The sequence below is a fragment of the Microtus oregoni genome, unplaced genomic scaffold (assembly GCF_018167655.1).
Source record: "Microtus oregoni isolate MIOR12 unplaced genomic scaffold, Mior012 000019F_ref0000042, whole genome shotgun sequence".
In the NCBI taxonomy this organism is placed as follows: Eukaryota; Metazoa; Chordata; class Mammalia; order Rodentia; family Cricetidae; genus Microtus; species Microtus oregoni.
In genome coordinates this window covers 7,842,478-7,859,881 of record NW_024543078.1, presented here as the reverse complement: position 1 = coordinate 7,859,881, position 17,404 = coordinate 7,842,478, and the positions used below count along the sequence as shown (strand labels likewise).

General features: G+C 39.5%; 1 protein-coding gene across 2 annotated transcripts in view; it reads right to left on the bottom strand.

Moving 5' to 3' along the window:
* The window catches only part of LOC121459675 (zinc finger protein 120-like), a 41,335-nt gene extending 24,998 nt beyond the window's left edge, over positions 1-16,337 (bottom strand). For both annotated transcript variants that reach the window (XM_041669619.1, XM_041669621.1), the window contains exon 1: positions 16,219-16,337. In XM_041669619.1, the coding sequence (XP_041525553.1) occupies positions 16,219-16,221 (3 nt within the window). In that variant the 5' untranslated portion in view covers positions 16,222-16,337. The remainder of the gene's footprint in view (positions 1-16,218) is intronic.
* Between the last annotated feature and the right edge of the window lie 1,067 nt (positions 16,338-17,404).

Sequence of the window (17,404 nt, the reverse complement as noted above, 5' to 3'; positions counted from 1 at the left end):
GACTCCCTTGACCCCCCAGTTAGTCAGTGAGGGCCAGTACCTTCTGCTGGGGCTGCTCCTCCTCTGCTGCGACCTCTCTCTCCCTGACTCATCCCAGCTTGTGACCAGGGGCCTCCATCACTCCCCCTCCCTTCTGAGGGGCCGCGGAATCACCCACTTTAGCCTGTTTGGGCGCTGGGTCGGGAGCTCGGGGCAGAGGGCAGCGGGAGTTTCTCTGTTTTGGTGGCTGGCCTGCAGAGTGGTAGGCCTTTGGTTGGCGAGGTCCCTGGCAAACGGGGAGCCTGATCCTGGTCCTGAAGATCCTTCTGAGTGGTGAGAGGGATCGTGGCCCGTGGGGGGAGCCAGGAAACAGAGCGAGGGCATTTTGTAAGCGAGGCCCCTGGCCAGCAGGGAAACCTGATCCTGTTTTAAAAGACCCATTAGATAGCATCGATAGGAGGAGATGGGCAGGTGCCAAGGCAAGATTCACCCAACAATCTGAAAAACAACATGAAAACATCAGAACCTAATGATCTTACAACAGAAGGACTTGAACACCCTAAGACAGAAGAAGTGGGAAAAATGACTTTATGAAAGGAATAGAGTCCCTTAAACAACATGTTAAAAATGCCCTTATAGAAATGGATGAGAAGTATAACAAAAAGTTTGAAGAAATGAGTAAATACGTACATGATACCCTGGAAAACCAAGAAAAAAAAATGATGAAACAGTAATATAAACAGTTCAAGAATTGAAAACTGAAATGGAAGCAAAAAAGAAAACACAAACTGAGGACCAGCTGGATATGGAAAATCGAGGTTAACGAGCAGAGACTACAGAAACAAGCATAATCAATAGAATACAAGAGATAGAAGAAAGAATCTCAGATTCTGAGGACACCATATAGAAAATAAACGCACTGAACAAAGAAAACAGCAAAGCCAACAAATTCTCATCACAAAACATTCAGAAAATATGGGACACAATAAAAAGATCAAACCTAAGAATAATAGGGATAGAAGAAGGAGAAGAGTCACAGCTCAAAAGCTCAGAAAATATTTTTTAAAAAATTATGAAAGAAAACTTTCCCAACATAAAGAAAGATATTCCTATGAATATTCAAGAAGCATGCAGAACACCAAACAGACTGGATCAAAAAAAATCCCCTCGCCATATAATAATCAAAACACAAATTATACAGATTAAAGAAAGAATATTAAGAGCTGCAAAGAAAAAAGGGCAAGTAACTTATAAAGGTAAATCGGTCAGACTTACACCTGACTTCTCTATGAAAACCATGAAAGCCAGAAGGTCCTGGATAGAGGTACTGCAGAAACTAAGAGACCATGGATGCAAGCCCAGACTACTATACCCAGCCAAGCAATCATTCACTATCAATGGAGAAAACAAGACATTCCAGGGTAAGAACAAATTTAAACAATGCGTAGCCACAAATCCAGCCCTACAGAAAGTAATAGAAGGAAAATCACAACCCAAGGAATCCAACATTGCCAGCACTGCCTATAATAACTCAGGCATCTAGTGACCCTTCACCAGCACAACTCAAAGAAGGGAGACACACAAATTCTACTACCAAAAACAATAAGAATAACGGGAGTAAACAACCACTGGTCATTAATATCACTTAATATTAATGGTCTCAATTCACCTATAAAAAGGCACAGGCGAAGAGATTGGATACAAAAACAGGATTCAACACTCTGCTGTTTGCAAGAAACACATCTCAACCACAAAGACAGGCATCTACTCAGAGTAAAGGGTTGGGAAAAAGGTGTTTCAAGCAAATGGTCCTAAGAAAAAAGCAGGTGTGGCCATACTAATTTCTAACAAAACTAACTTCAAACTAAAATCAATCAGAAGAGATCGAGATGGACACTTTACACTCATAACAGGAAAAATTCATCAGGATGAATTCTCAATCCTGAATATCTATGCCCCTAATATAAAAGCACCCACTTATGTAAAAAAAGATATTACTAAAACTTAAGGCAGACATCAAACCACACACACTAGTAGTAGCAGGAGACTTCAACACACCTCTCTCACCAATGGACAGGTCAATCAGACAGAAACCTAATAGAGAATTAAGAGAATTATTGGAGGTAATGAAGCAAATGGACTTAACAGACATCTATAAAACACTCCACCCAAACAGGAAAGAATATACCTTGTTCTCTGCAGCTCATGGAATCTTCTCAAAAATTGACCACACACTCGGAAACAAAGGAAACCTCCACAGATACAAAAAAAAATTATCAGTGTCCATCTGCATCTTATCAGATCACCACAGATTAAAGTTAGAAGGCAACAACAATGCTACCCTCAGAAAGCCGACAAACTCATGGAAACTGAACAGTCAACTACTGAACTACAACTGCATCAAGGAAGAAATTAAGAAAGAAATTAAAGTCTTCCTTGAATTTAATGAAAATAAAAAGACAACATACTCAAACCTATAGGACATGATGAAAGCAGTGGTAAGAGAAAAGTTAAAATAAAGAAAATGTAGGAACATCGGGGACTTAACAGCACACCTGAGAGCTCTAGAAAAAAAAGAAGCAGACATGCCCAAGAGGAGTAGAAGACTGGAAATAATCAAACTGAGGGCTGAAATCAACAAAATAGAAACACAGAAAACAGTCCAAAGAATCAATGAAACAAAAAGTTGTTTCTTAGAGAAAATCAACAAGATTGACAAACCCCTATCCAAACTAATTAAACGACAGAGAGAGAACACGCAAATAAATAAGATCAGAAATGAAAAGGGGGACATAACCACAGACACAGAGGAAATTCAGAGAATCATTAGATTTTACTACAAAAGACTATATGCCACAAAACTGGAAAATGCAAGAGAAATGGACATTTATTTTAGATAAGTACCATATACCAAAGCTAAACCAGACCAGGAGAACAATCTAAATAGACCAGTTAGTCACGAAGAATTAGAAACTGTTATCAAAAATCTCCCTTCCAAAAAAAGGCCAGGACCAGATAGTTTCAATGCAGAATACTACCAGAACTTCCAAGAAGACCTAATACCTATACTCCTTAATGTATTTCACAATATAGAAACAGAAGAGTCATTGCCAAATTCCTTTTATGGAGCTACAGTTACCCTGATACCAAAACCACACAAAGACCCAACCAAGAAAGAGAATTAGAGGCCAATCTCACTCATGAACATCGTCGTAAAAATTCTCAACAAAATACTGGCAAACCGAATCCAAAAACACATTAGAAAAATTATCCATTATGATCAAGTAGGCTTCATCCCAGAGACACAGGGCTGGTTCAACATACAAAAATCTATCAATGTAATCCACCATATAAATAAACTGAAAGAAAAAACCATATGATCATTTCATGAGATGCTGAAAAATCATTCGACAAAATTCAACAGCCCTTTATGATAAAGGTCTTAGAGAGATTAGGGATACAAGGGTCATACCTAAATATAATAAAAGCTATTTACATCAAGCCGACAGCTAACATCAAATTAAACAGAGAGAAACTCAAAGTCATCCCACTAAAATCAGGAACACGAAAAGGCTGTCCACTCTCGCCATACCTCTTCAATATAGTGCTTGAAGTTCTAGCAATCGCAATAAGACAACATAAGGGGATCAAGGGGAGTAATATTGGAAAGAAAGAAATTAAGCTTTCGTTATTTGCAGATGATATGATAGTGTACATAAGCGACCCCAAAAACTCTACCAAAGAACTCCTACAGCTGATAAACACCTTTGGTAATGTGGCAGGATACAAGATCAACTCCAAAAAAATCAGTTGCCTTCCTATACACTAAGGATAAGGAAACGGAGAGGGAAATCAGAGAAGCATCACCTTTTACAATAGCCACAAATAGCATAAAATATCTTGGGGTAACTCTGACCAAGGAAGTGAAAGATCTATTTGACAAGAATTTTAAGTCTTTGAAGAAAAAAATTGAAGAGGACACCAGAAAATGGAAGGATCTCCCTTGCTCTTGGATTGGGAGGATCAACATAGTAAAAATGTCAATTCTACCAAAAGCAATCTATAGATTCAATGCAGTCCCCATCAAAATCCTATCAAATTCTTCACAGATCTGGAGAAGACAAAGATCAACTTTATATGGAAAAACAAAAAACCCAGGATAGCCAAAACAATCTTATACAATAAAAGATTGTTTGGAGGCATTACCATCCCTGACTTCAAACTTTATTACAGAGCTACAGTATTGAAAACAGCTTGGTATTGGCATAATAACAGAGAAGTCGATCAATGGAATCGAATAGAAGACCCTGGCTTTAACCCACAAACCTATGAACACCTGATTTTTGATAAAGGAGCTAAAAGTATACAATGGAAAAAAAAGAGAGCATCTTCAACAAATTGTACTGGCAAAATTGGATGTCAATCTGTAGAAGAATGAAAATAAATCCATATCTACCACCATGCACAAAACTCAAGTCCAAATGGATTAAATACCTCAATATCAGCCCGAACACACTGAACCTGATAGAAGAGAAAGTGGGAAGTACTCTACAACACATGGGCACAGGAGACTACTTCCTACATATAACCCCAGCAGCACAGACATTAAGGGCATCATTGAATAAATGGGACCTCCTGAGACTGAGAAGCTTCTGCAAAGCAAAGGGCACAGTCACTAAGACAAAAAGGCAACCCACTGACTGGGAGAAGATCTTCACCAACCCCGCAACAGACAAAGGTCTGATCTCCAAAATATATAAAGAACCAAGAAACTAGACCGTAAAAGGTTAACCAACCCAATTATAAAATGGGGCACTGAGCTGAACAGAGAATACTCAACAGAAGAAATTCAAATGGCCAAAAGACACTTAAGATCATGCTCAACCTCCTTAGCGATCAGGGAAATGCAAATCAAGACAACTTTAAGATACCATCTTACACCTGTCAGAATGGCTAAAATAAAAAACACCAATGATAGCCTTTGCTGGAGAGGATGTGGAGAAAGGGGTACACTCATCCATTGCTGGTGGGAATGCAAACTTGTGCAACCACTTTGGAAAGCAGTGTGGCTGTTTCTTAGGAAATTCGGGATCAACCTACCCCTGGACCCAGCAATACCACTCTTGGGAATATACCCAAGAGATGCCCTATCATACAACAAAAGTATATGCTCAACTATGTTCATAGCAGCATTGTTTATAATAGCCAGAACCTGGAAACAACCTAGATGCCCTTCAATGGAAGAATGGATGAAGAAAGTATGGAATATATACATAATAGAGTACTACTGAGCAGTAAAAAACAATGATTTCTTGAATTTTGCATACAAATGGATGGAAATAGAAAACACTATCCTGAGTGAGGTAAGCCAGACCCAAAAAGAGGAACATGAGATGTACTCACTAATATTTGGCTTATAGCCATAGATCAAGGACATTGAGCCTATAATTCATGATCCTAGAGAAGCTAAATAAGAAGGTTAACCCAAAGAAAAACATATAGGCATCCTCCTGAATATTAACCTTCATCAGGCGATGAAAGGAGACAGAGACAGAGACCCATATTGGAGCACCGGACTGAAATCTCAAGGTCCAAATCAGGAGCAAGAGAGAGAGCACGAGCAAGGAACTCAGGACCGCGAGGGGTGCACCCACACACTGAGACAATGGGGATGTTCTATCGGGAACTCATCAAGGCCAGCTGGCCAGGGTCTGAATAAGCATGGGATAAAACCGGTCTGGCTGAACATAGCAAACAATTTGGACTACTGAGAACTCAAGAACAATGGCAATGGGTTTTTTATCCTACTGCACGTACTGGTTTGTGGGAGCCTAGGCAGTTTGGATGCTCACCTTACTAGACATGGATGGAGGTGGGTGGTCCTTGGACTTCCCACAGGGCAAGGAACCCTGATTGCTCTTTGGGCTGACGAGGGAGGGGGACTTGATCGGGGAAGGGAGAGGGAAATGTGAGGCGGTGGTGGGGAGGAGGCAGAAATCTTAAATAAATAAATAAATAAATAAATAAATAAATAAATAATATATGCTAAACAAATAGGGATGAAAATATCCAAAAAAAATATATTTCATAATGATCTATTAAACTTAAATTTTCTGAAGGCTATTGAGAAAGGAACTATGACATCAGAGAGACACTGGATAATAGAAAAGATTTCTGAATTAAATCAAGGATGTGTTGACCTCAGTATGGAAACCAGGAGATGTCCTATGTTGGGGAAGAGGTTTCACTCTTGTTTCCACAGAAAAAAATCTATGGATACCATCAATATTAATAAAGATTTGATTTTAATAGGAGAAATCTCTTGAGAAAGAGAAATGACAGCTCATCCACAGAGGTGGCAATCATACAGGTGGTAAGAAAACCTAATAAGGGTTGGGGCAGGGTTTTGTTCTTGTCTTTGAAGGAAAATGCTGATCATCAAAATGTCAAGACACCCTGAACATTTGGATGCCTAAAGAAAAAAATAACCATTCAGAAAGGATCTCTGAGGAAAGGGAAATACGATTTAGGAGGACAGGTCATCTACAGGGTAAAATTTCATTATCAGTATGTACGTATATACATACATACATACATACACACACATATGTGCACATGCACAAATACTACCCAGTAAAATAATAGACTCACTTAAAAATCAAAGCTGCCTTTGGAGTTGGACAATGGCTATCCTCTAAATCCAAGCATGTTGTAAAAAGAAAAATTCAGAGTTTCTGTCTTATGTCAGGAGCCTTCTGGTATGGGACAGAAAGAATTTAGGGAAAATTTTACTTTTCTCAATACCTATTTTTGTCTCTGTTATAACTTTTGTTGAATATATGTCTATATAAAAAATGTTTACATTTTCTGCAATAAACAATAAATTTTCCTGCAGTAATCTTTGAAGTTTCCAGGAAGAAACTGGGGCCCCATAACAATGACTCCACCTGGTGGATATGATGTCATTATGCTGATAGTGCCACTATAAGACTGGTTTGGGGTACCAGCTGCTCAAGATGGTTCCAACTTGGTTAGCTGAAATGGTATACCTTCTTACAATTTTCTGGCCAGAACTCCAAATAAGAACTTTAGAAAAACCCTATTGACTACCCAGAGATTATTTGCACTTAAATCAGACAATAATCTTGAAACTTAACCATCGTTTTAGTTTTACAGGATCCCATAGAAAGAACATTGCCCGCATGACAGCTGGGTGTAATTCTAGAAACGATGGCCCTTCTCCCAACAAAGTTTGTCCTCAGGATTAGGGACATCAAATAGGGGTTGATTATTATTGGTATAGGATTGGGGATTCGGATGAAAGTGTTTTTAGGCTCAGGGAACTCACTTAAAAAAAAAACAAGAAAATTGGAAAAGATAATAGGTAGATTAGCGTGAACTCACTAACAATAATAATAGTGAATCATAAATAGTTTTGAACTATTATTTATAGACAGTTTACATTGGTATAGATTCTTGTATATTGATACAAATTCAAATTATATTTGCTATATTGAATATGCTCCTATTTTTTAGACAGTATTTGTACACTTATGCAGTTATTTTCTCATATTGTATGCATGCAAGTTTCTATGTGTTTAAGACATTTTGAATATTGATACAATTTTAGGATATATTTATCATATTGCACTATACATTTCTACCTCTGAACAAGATACTTATACATTGTTTACATCTTGAGGTCATTGTCCTCGTTTGCTGCACAGTTGTTTAAATACTGTTTAATATTCTAATATGAAGTCTTAGTTTTAAGCTATACATATATTAAGTATTATAGGTCAAAAAGTTATCCATGTTTGTCATACTGATTAGTAATACTAATCAGGTTCTTTAGATACATAGAGATTGTATTCTGCATAGATAGGTAATCTTCAACCACTTCAAAGAGCTATAGAATATGGCATTTAAATAATTTAGGGCTCTGCTGATGTGAGACACAATTGCTCCTGGCAGCATAGATGTATTCCCAAGAGAATGTTGGGCACCGAAGACACTCCACTTGGAGCTTGTTTGCTTTTTGATAAAACTGGCCTTTAGGTAAGGAACTGCCTATGTCTTGACCACTGATAAAATGCATGGTGTCCAGACAGGACAAGCAGGATACAAGAAAAAGACTATCAAACCTTTCCAAGACAGGGTAAGACAGTTTTGAAAATTTTCCTACCTCTAAAAATGGGCTGTCAGTTATTCTAGGCCTTAGCCCAAGTTGGTTGCTCCAGCATTGCAAATGAGACTTTGGGTGACTGCCCAGGCAGCCAGTTGTCTCTTGTTATTTATTGCACATTTTGGAAGCTGCTTGATTGTACTTCCTGTAATATTATTGTACTTAGGTAATATTATTTCCCTTCTCAGGTTTTTGGTGGGGAGGAAGACTAGATAGTCATACTTACTTTTCTCTCATGACTTAGCAAAGCCATTTCTAAAACAAGGCTTAGACTCCTTAGGATAGGATAATTATTGAAACAGCATATGCTTCTTGCTTAATGTTGTATATGCTGGTTGTAATTTGAATTTTTATACTTGATATCTGTTCATATTATATATAGTTTTGTATTAGTTTGGAACTCTTATTTAAATGGCAGTCAATGCCATTTGAAAGGCTGGACCAGGAAGGGTGTGGTCTTGGGTACCAAAAAGGTTCATGCTCTCTGCTCACTTTCCCTTGTCTCTCTTGCCTGGATGCTGGATTCAGACCAGTGTGGTTTGATGGAAAAAGAACCCCCGAAGGTCACCATGAACACCCATAAAAATGACTATATCCAACAATCAGCAGAAAGCAGTATGGAGAAAACTACGCCTATATTCCCAAATATTGTCTATAAATGTTTGTTTACATTTAAAGGGGGATATGATATAGATATGAATAATTTGCATTGGTACAGATCTTGGTTTATTGATACAAATTTAAGGTCAATTTTGTTATATGTATATTTCTGCTCTTGATTAAGGTATCATGTTTGTGTAGCTTATTTTAAAATGTAATGTATAATTTAAAACATAGGTTAATAGATAATCATCTATAATAGTCAAGCTTGTAGTCATGTTAGATTTCCTAGATGTATAGACATATATTTCAGTTAGATAGGTATTCTTCAAATCTTTCAGAAACCTTCAGAATATGGCATTTAAAATGTTTAAAAACTTAAGACTTTTCATGACCATGAGACACACCTGTTCCTGGCAGCAAAAACTACTTCAAGAGGAAGATGGGCATCAAAGAGGCTCCTTATGGAATTGGTTAGCCATTTGGGCAAAAAAAAAAAAAAAAAAAAAACTGCTCTTGCTTGGACAGCTGTATGAACTGAACATGCAGGTCCCACAGAAAAATGACTGCTAAAGTTGTCTAAAGGTGAGACCGTCCTTCAAGGTTCCTGCTTCATGAAAGATTCTGCCAGACATTCTTCAGGACACAGAAGAAAATAACTGACAAACTACCAATAGAGGTAGAACTGTCTTTAAAATTTCCTGCTTCATGGAAAAGTCTGCTCCATACTATGGGCCTGTAGGCTGAAGAAGGATGCTCCAACAGTAGAAAGGAACTTTGGGTGACTGTCCAGGTAGTAGGATGTCTTTGTCAATTCTAGAGTTTTGGAAGTTGCTTACAATGCATTTCCTGCTTACTTAGGTAATATTATATCCTTCTGGAGTCTTTAATGGAGTTGAAGAATTTATAGTTATAGTTCTCCTTAATTATGATAAAAGATAAAGTAGATATAAATAGTGTAACTGTAATTCTTGCTTGGTAACAGTTTTGTTATATGTAATTTTACTATGTTAAAATTAAAACCTTTTTATTTAAACAGAAAAGGGAAGGTGATATGGGATACCCCTCTGTGTGCTGTGATTATCATTAATGAATAAAGAAACTGCTTTGGACCTTTAGCAAGGCAGAACTTAGGTAGGCAGGGAAAGCTAGGCTGAATGCTAGGAAAATGAGGGGAGGAATCGGAGAGAAGCAATGGAGCCATCTCCAGAGTCAAACATGCCAAAACTTTGCCAGTAAGCCACTGCCACGTGACGATACACAGATTAATAGAAATGGGTTAAATTATTATGTAAGAGTTAGCCAATAAGCTAGAGCTAATGGGCCAAGCAGTGATTTAAATAATACAGTTCCTATGTGATTATTTCGGGTCTAAACTAGCCAGGCAGCCGGGAACCAACAAGTGGTCCCTGTTCCTTTCAACACACTCTTCCAGGATATGACACAGAGTCATGGTTTCTGTTCAAGGCAGGGAAGAGAAATTGGATTTGGTCCAGGTGATCAGATTCCCAATATGGTGCTAATGTCCACAGTACCTGAATATTCTCAAAGCTCCATTCCCCCGAGGGTAACTGTTCTGGTCATCTACAAAGGGCAGAGTAAACCTATAGGGGCACAAGGTCACATAATGCAAGAATGCCACAACAATCCACCAAAAGTCAAATTCATCAAATATGTACTCATTCATTTATTCTTGATACTATCCTTGGCCATATAGCCAATATATTTTCAAGCTCATGATCTTCCTGCCTCAGTGTGCCAATTATTGGCATTTCAGGCCTGTGTGACCATGCCAGGTCAAGAAATGTTGAAGTAGTGCATAACAGAACACAGGACTTGGACTGACTGCTTATGAATATGACTATGAGGCTGAATGTGCTGCTACTGTGTGGATAGTGAAAAACAGATCAGGACAACAAAGAGGTTTTGTTTTATTTATTTATTTTTGCAAAAGAGGGGTATCTGATTATCTTAGGATTTCTATAGTTGTATTAAACACAATGACCAAAACAAACTTGGGTAAGAAAGGGTTTATTTGACTTACACCTTCATATCACTGTCCATCACTGAGAAAAGTCTAGACAGGAACTGAAGCAGGGCAGGAACCTGAGCCAGGAGCTGATGCAGACACTATGGAGGGTGCCACTTACTGGCTTGTTCCTCGTGGCTTGCTTAGATTGCTTTCTTAATGAACCCAAGACCACCAATTCAGGGATGGCACACCCATAATGGGCTGGGCATCCCCATTAATCATGAATTGAGAAAATACCCTATATTTGCTTATGTACAACCTGATCTTATGGAGGCATTATCTCAATTGAGGCTCCCTCTTCTCAGATGACTACAGCTTTGGAATAAAACTATCCAGACACTGATTAGTCACCTAAACTGGATTAAATGGAATCCTGCATGAGTGACCCCTGAAGTGGGGGAGAACAGAGAGGAGATCCCAGAGTCTATGTCATGTTGGATTTAATTCCTGGGGCTAGAGGATGATAAATGCATTCTGCTGTTCCTACTTCTGTTTGATTAGGCAATCTTTACCCAAACTCTTCAAGAGACTTTTAAACAATATATCAAGCTGATTAAGCGTTACATGCCTGTTATTCAAGCAGTCAGACTAGTATGGGCTACACAGGGAAATACAGGAGATCAGGGACTATATTGAAAGATTCTATCTCATGTAATATGTTTTTGTGAAGTGCTACAATTGGACACAGAGCTTTTTATATGCTAGGGCAACTGAGGTACCCCTCCCCTACATCCCCTGCACCTTGGTTTCCATGTTTGGTGGCATAAATATTACACACATTTGAAAGTCCACTTGTATTCTTTTTTTCACAGTTTATGACATCATGCATTATTTTGTTGTTGGGGACAAGGTCAGGATTGATCTGGAACCACATGCTAACACTAGGTTGAACTTATTTGCATTCTTCTGCCTCTGCTTCCTGAGTCCTAGTATTACATTTGTGCACCACCATCCACAGTTGTTTTTGTTTTGGGGAAACAGGTCTCAACTAGTCCAAGTTGGCCTCAAGGTCAATAAATAGCTGGGTAGCCTTGCATTTCTTCCCTACCAAGCTACATCCTCTAGGTAGTGACACTTTCATACTAAACACTGGGGCTAGACATAATGACATGCACTTTTAACATCAGCAGTGCAGGACATAACAGACACTGAAGAAACCCAGAGGATCATAAGGACATACTTGAAAATTTTCTCAGTCAAATTGGAAATCTAAGACAAATTGATAATTTTCTTGATAGGCATCACTTGCTAAAATTAAATGAAGATTGGATAAACAACTTAAATAGACATATAACCCCTAAGGAAATTAAAAACAATCATCAAAGCCTCCCAACCAAAAAAAAAAAAAAAAAAGCCCAGGACCAGATGATTTTAGTGCAAAATTCTACCAGACTTTCAAAGAAGAGTTAATGCCAATACTACTCAAATTACTCCACAAAATAGAAACAGAAAAATAGCTAGGCAGTGGTGAGCTATGCCTTCAATCCCAGCACTTGCAGAAGCAGGTAGATATCTCAGAGTTCAAAGTCAGCCTACTAAACAAAAGCTAGTTCCCTGACAGCCAGAGCTGTTGCATAGCAAAACACTGTCTCAAAAAGTCAAAATAAATAAACAAATAAATAATAAAAGAAGGAAAAGAACAAGGATATAGAAGGAACACTGCCAAATTCATTTTATGAGGACAGTTACCCTGAACCCAAACCACATAAATGAATACCCAACAAGGAAAGAGAATTATAGACCAGCATCCCTTATGAACATAGATGCAAAGCTTGTCAATAAAATACTCACAAATCAAATCTAAGAACACATCAAAAGATCAAAAGATCATCCACCCATGATCAAGTAGGCTTCATCTAAATTCAGAAATGGTCGGCATACAAAAATTAAGAGAAGTAACCACCATATAAATAAACAGAAAGAAAAAAAAATTAAGACCATCTCATTAGATGCAGAAAAAGCCTTTGACAAAAATCAAACAACTCTTCATGATAAAAGTCCTACAGAGATGAGGGATACAGGGAACATACCTAAACAAAATAAAGGCAATTTCCAGCAGGCCTACATTCAACACCAAATTAAATGAAGAGAAACTCAAAGTTATTTACCTAAACTCAGGAACAAGACAAAGCTGTCCAGTCACACCATATCTGTTCAATATAGATATGGAAGTCTTAACTAGAGCAGTAAGACAAATGAATGAGATCAAGGAAATAAAATGGAACAAAAAAGAAATGAAAGTATTTTTATTTGCAGGTGATGTAAATGACCCCCCCCAAAAAAAATTACAGAAGAATTTCTACAGCTAATAAACATTCAGCAAAGTAGCTGGATATACAATTACCTCGCAAATCAGCAGCTCTCATATGTACAAGTGACAAAAGAACTGAGCAAGAAAACAGGAAAATAACACCATTCAAAATTGCTCAAATTATATAAAATATCTTGGGGTAACTCTAAGCAAGTGAAAGACTTTATAATAAAACTTCAAGTCTTTGTAGAAAGAACTGAAAAGTTATGAGAAGATGAAAAGATCTCCATAGCAAAAATGGCAATCTTACTAAAAGTAATCTACACATGTAATATCAGTCCCATCAAAATACCAACACAATTGTTTACATACTATGAAAGGAAAATTCTCAGCTTTGAATGGGAAAAAGAAAATGCCCAGGATAATAAAAACAATTTGAACCATAAAAGAACTGCTGGAGGTCTCACTATTCCAAATTGCATGTTGTACTATAGAGGTATAGTAAAAATAAATTAATTAATTAATTAACAAATTAATTAAAAACATACATAGTATCAGAAACAATGATCAATGAAATTGATGTCCCAGAATGAACCCACACTCCTATAGACACCTGGGTTTTTTTGTTTGTTTGTTTGTTTCTTGTTTTATAAAGAAGTAGAAATTCATCCTGGAATAAAGACAGCATCTTCAACAAATAGTGCCGGTCAAACTGGATGTGTGCAGGTAGAAGAATGCAAATAGATCTATACTCATCATCCTGTACAAACTCAAGTCCACATTTATAAGACAGTGTATGACCCTGCCCTGTGTAAAATGTTAGTTGCTGAGTTGAAGGATGAAACATAAGCCACAGCCAAATGCCTTGTGTCTCAATCTTGTCTCCTGACTAAATGGGTCAACCAGGTTTGCACTTACCAATTTGAGAGAGTTTCCCACCTGGAAATTTCAGTGGCTCAAGTTAACCTCCCCAAATTATCACATACCAATTTGGTTTCCTTTCATTTATATAGTATGAATTAATGCATACTGGGAAAGTACACAGAACTCACCCTGCCCAATCAGATCCTTCTTTATAACAGAGACACCTGTGGGTCAATGACTTAAACAACCTCTAATCTAGCTATGGCCTAGTCTTTTTTTCCCCTGCAGTATATACAATAAATTATTCCTTCTATTCTAATCTCAATGGAGTAGCTGTTTCACACACAAATCATTTTCCTTCTAGTATAAAGGACAGCCTACTCTGTGACTCAAGTGGAGTCTTTAAGAACTTTGTGCTCCTACAAACCTTTCATCAACCATTGAAGAGGTTGAGTCAGGAGAACAGCAGGGTCACTGTCAGGGAGCCTAAACACTGAGGGATCTAGGCAAAGAATGTCAACATAACAAACCTTGACTCAAAATAATTTTCTGAAAGCTTCAAGGTGCAATTGTTCTAGAATTAATGTGCCATGACAATGAGAAATCATGCCACACACTTAGAGAATTACCAGAGGAAAAAAGTCTCTTCAGTAATTACAAGTCTCCAGATCTACCTAACACACAAAGAGGATCTGTCCAAGAACAGATCTGCTAGCTCATATACACAACAACCTGGAGAAACGCTGCTGACCGCACTCCTGCTATCATGGCCTGCTCAGTTTGCTTCCTTAGATAACTTGGAATCACTTGCCCAGGGTGGCACCAACCACCCTATGGAATGGACCCTATTACAACAAGCACTAATCAAGAATACATATACCTTACAGATTTGCCTACAGACCAGAGTGACTCTAGCTTGTGTCAAGTTGAACAAATCTAACCTGGATACCTACTGAGTCATATCCCAAACACCAATGACAGAGTGTTAAGCAAATCTCAACTCTCTTAACACTTGCTTTTCAGCATATACTTATGGATGCATACACACGCCTTTAATCCCACATTTGGGAGGCAGAGGCAGGCAGATCTTTGTGAGTTTGAGGCCAGTCTGGTCTACGGTCAGGCTCCAGAAGCTACACAGAGAAACCCCATCTCAAAAAATAAAAACCTAAAAAAAAGGTAAAGTAAAATAAAAAAAAAAATCTGTCAAGTTCAGGATTGGAGAGATGACTCAGCAGGTACCACCACTATTGCCCTTGTAGAAGTCCTGGGTTTGGTGCCCAGCACTAACATGGTGCACACAATCATCCCTAGATGCTGTTGCAGGGGATCTGATGCCTCCTGCTGTCTTCTGTGGACACCAAACACATGAGGTCAACATACACATATGCAAGCAAAGCATTCATACACATGAAATAAAATAATAAAAGAAAATTAAAAGTATCATTATATCTCTTATAAGTCAGAAATAAACCAGAAATGTAACAAATCTCTGTAGCAAAAACTATAAATTTGTAATTAAGAGATTCAAAGGATTGTAAGACAAAAAGATTAAGTATTATTTCAGTACAGAATTTAAGCTATAGATTCAGCAACAGTCCAATAAAACGTCTAAGATTTTTTTCCTATCAGTTACAGAAAACTGCTTTCAAAAGACATCATGAACGAAAAATTGATCAACACAACACTGAGTAAATAGCACACTCAGTAACACACTCTGGTTCAAAACGTCTCACACAACAATGACTTAAGCGTGGAAAAGAACAAAGAGATGAACAGAACATGAGAGCAAACTTTGACATAGAAACATAATTAATATAGTCAATTTTGACACATAAGGTCAGGAAACCCAGTAAGTGGGGCCTAACACAGGTGACAGGACCACCCTGTCATCTCCATGCAGATGTGTTCATGACACAGACTTTACAACCTGCACAGAACTAACTGCAGAAGGATCCTACACCTGAATGTTCAGTGCCAAGTGCAGAACTTCTAGAAGACGCTAGAGGGACAGGGCTCTGCGAGTTAGCAAGTCTGCCTCCCAGTAGACAATGAAAGCCTCACAAGGCGCTAGTCATCAATAAAGACAATGCACACAGTCACCCCACACACACCCTCAGCCTCTGTGTTCTGCGCACCCGCAGCCCGCACGGGTGTCATTCGGAGGCCGCAGGACCCGACAGAGGACAGCGGAGACCCCGGGGAACTCGCGGACCTCACGGGGCGCGCGGCCAGCCGTTGTCTGCCACAGTCCCGGGAGGACCCCACACCGGCTCTTCCTCACGTGGGGCGGCGGCCCTCGCTCACCATGGCGGACTCTGAGCTCGCCCCGCTCTCCCCACAGCTCCCGAAAGCGAGTCACAGCGCTACACAGGGAACGAGTGTCTCCCTCAGCCCGGGAGATGCAGCAGGGCCTGCTGCACGGCGGGCCGGAAGTGCCCGCCCTTATTCTGAAGAGCAGTACGTTTGGGAGCCCTGATTGGCTAGTGTGGCTTGAGTGGCAGGAGCAGCCCCCTTAGAGACTCGTTACGGTGAAGAAACTCAGCACAGTGGTTCCCAGCCGTAACTTCCACCCAGGCACAGAACTGCCCCAGGCCTGCAGGCATGCAGATATTAGCATAGCAGCAGAACACGCGCCTGGACTATAAAGTCGTCCCTGCACTAGTAGGCACTTCCCCTTCGTCCTCCTGGGCACAGATCTCAAACCTGGGACCAGCTGCTGAGAAGCCTATTTAACATATCAGAGCTGACACTGACAGCCTGATTCTCCACGCAGCCCTCTACCCCAACCTGTTACCGGATAAGACTTGCATACCCCGCCCTCTCTCCTGAACTTCTCCAGTCCAAAATCTGACCAGACCTTCCTCCGAGGTGCCCTTCCCTACATAATCCAACGATTTTGGTAACCTCCCTCACTCTCCCCCCGCCCCCATCTACCCTTTACCTTCCTGGCCTCTTGGTCTGGTTCTCTGCTCTCCCCTAGCACCTCACATGGATCAGGATAAAGTCCCCTCTGGACTCTCCCAGATGTCCCTGCCTCTCTCTGCATTCCGCCTTTTATCTACAATAAACCTTTTATTCCGCCATACCTAGAAACAGTCATGTCCTTTCCTTTTTCGTTTCTTAGAGCCTCCGTATTCTTATGTCTTAAAGCCTCCATATCCTGGACATTTAAACCCCAGGTAAGGGCACCCCTTCCTGTGGACTGTGCACGTGAGCTACTCAGGTACCTTCTTACAGGGCAGAGGCAGTGCTGCATTGCTCTTTTCCCATCCCTGCTTTGCTCCTAGGCCTGTATCCCAACCTCTGACTATGGGAGATCTGGACTGGCTCCGTGATGAAGGCTTCCCAAGGACCTGCGATCTAAGGAAAAGGTACCAGAACTCAGATGTTACCCTGTAGGACCAGAGGAAGTTTGTACTCTGGCAAGGCCAACCCTGCCTCCAAACACTTTATAGCAACATGGCAGCCTGCAGAGTTGGGTGAGGGGCTC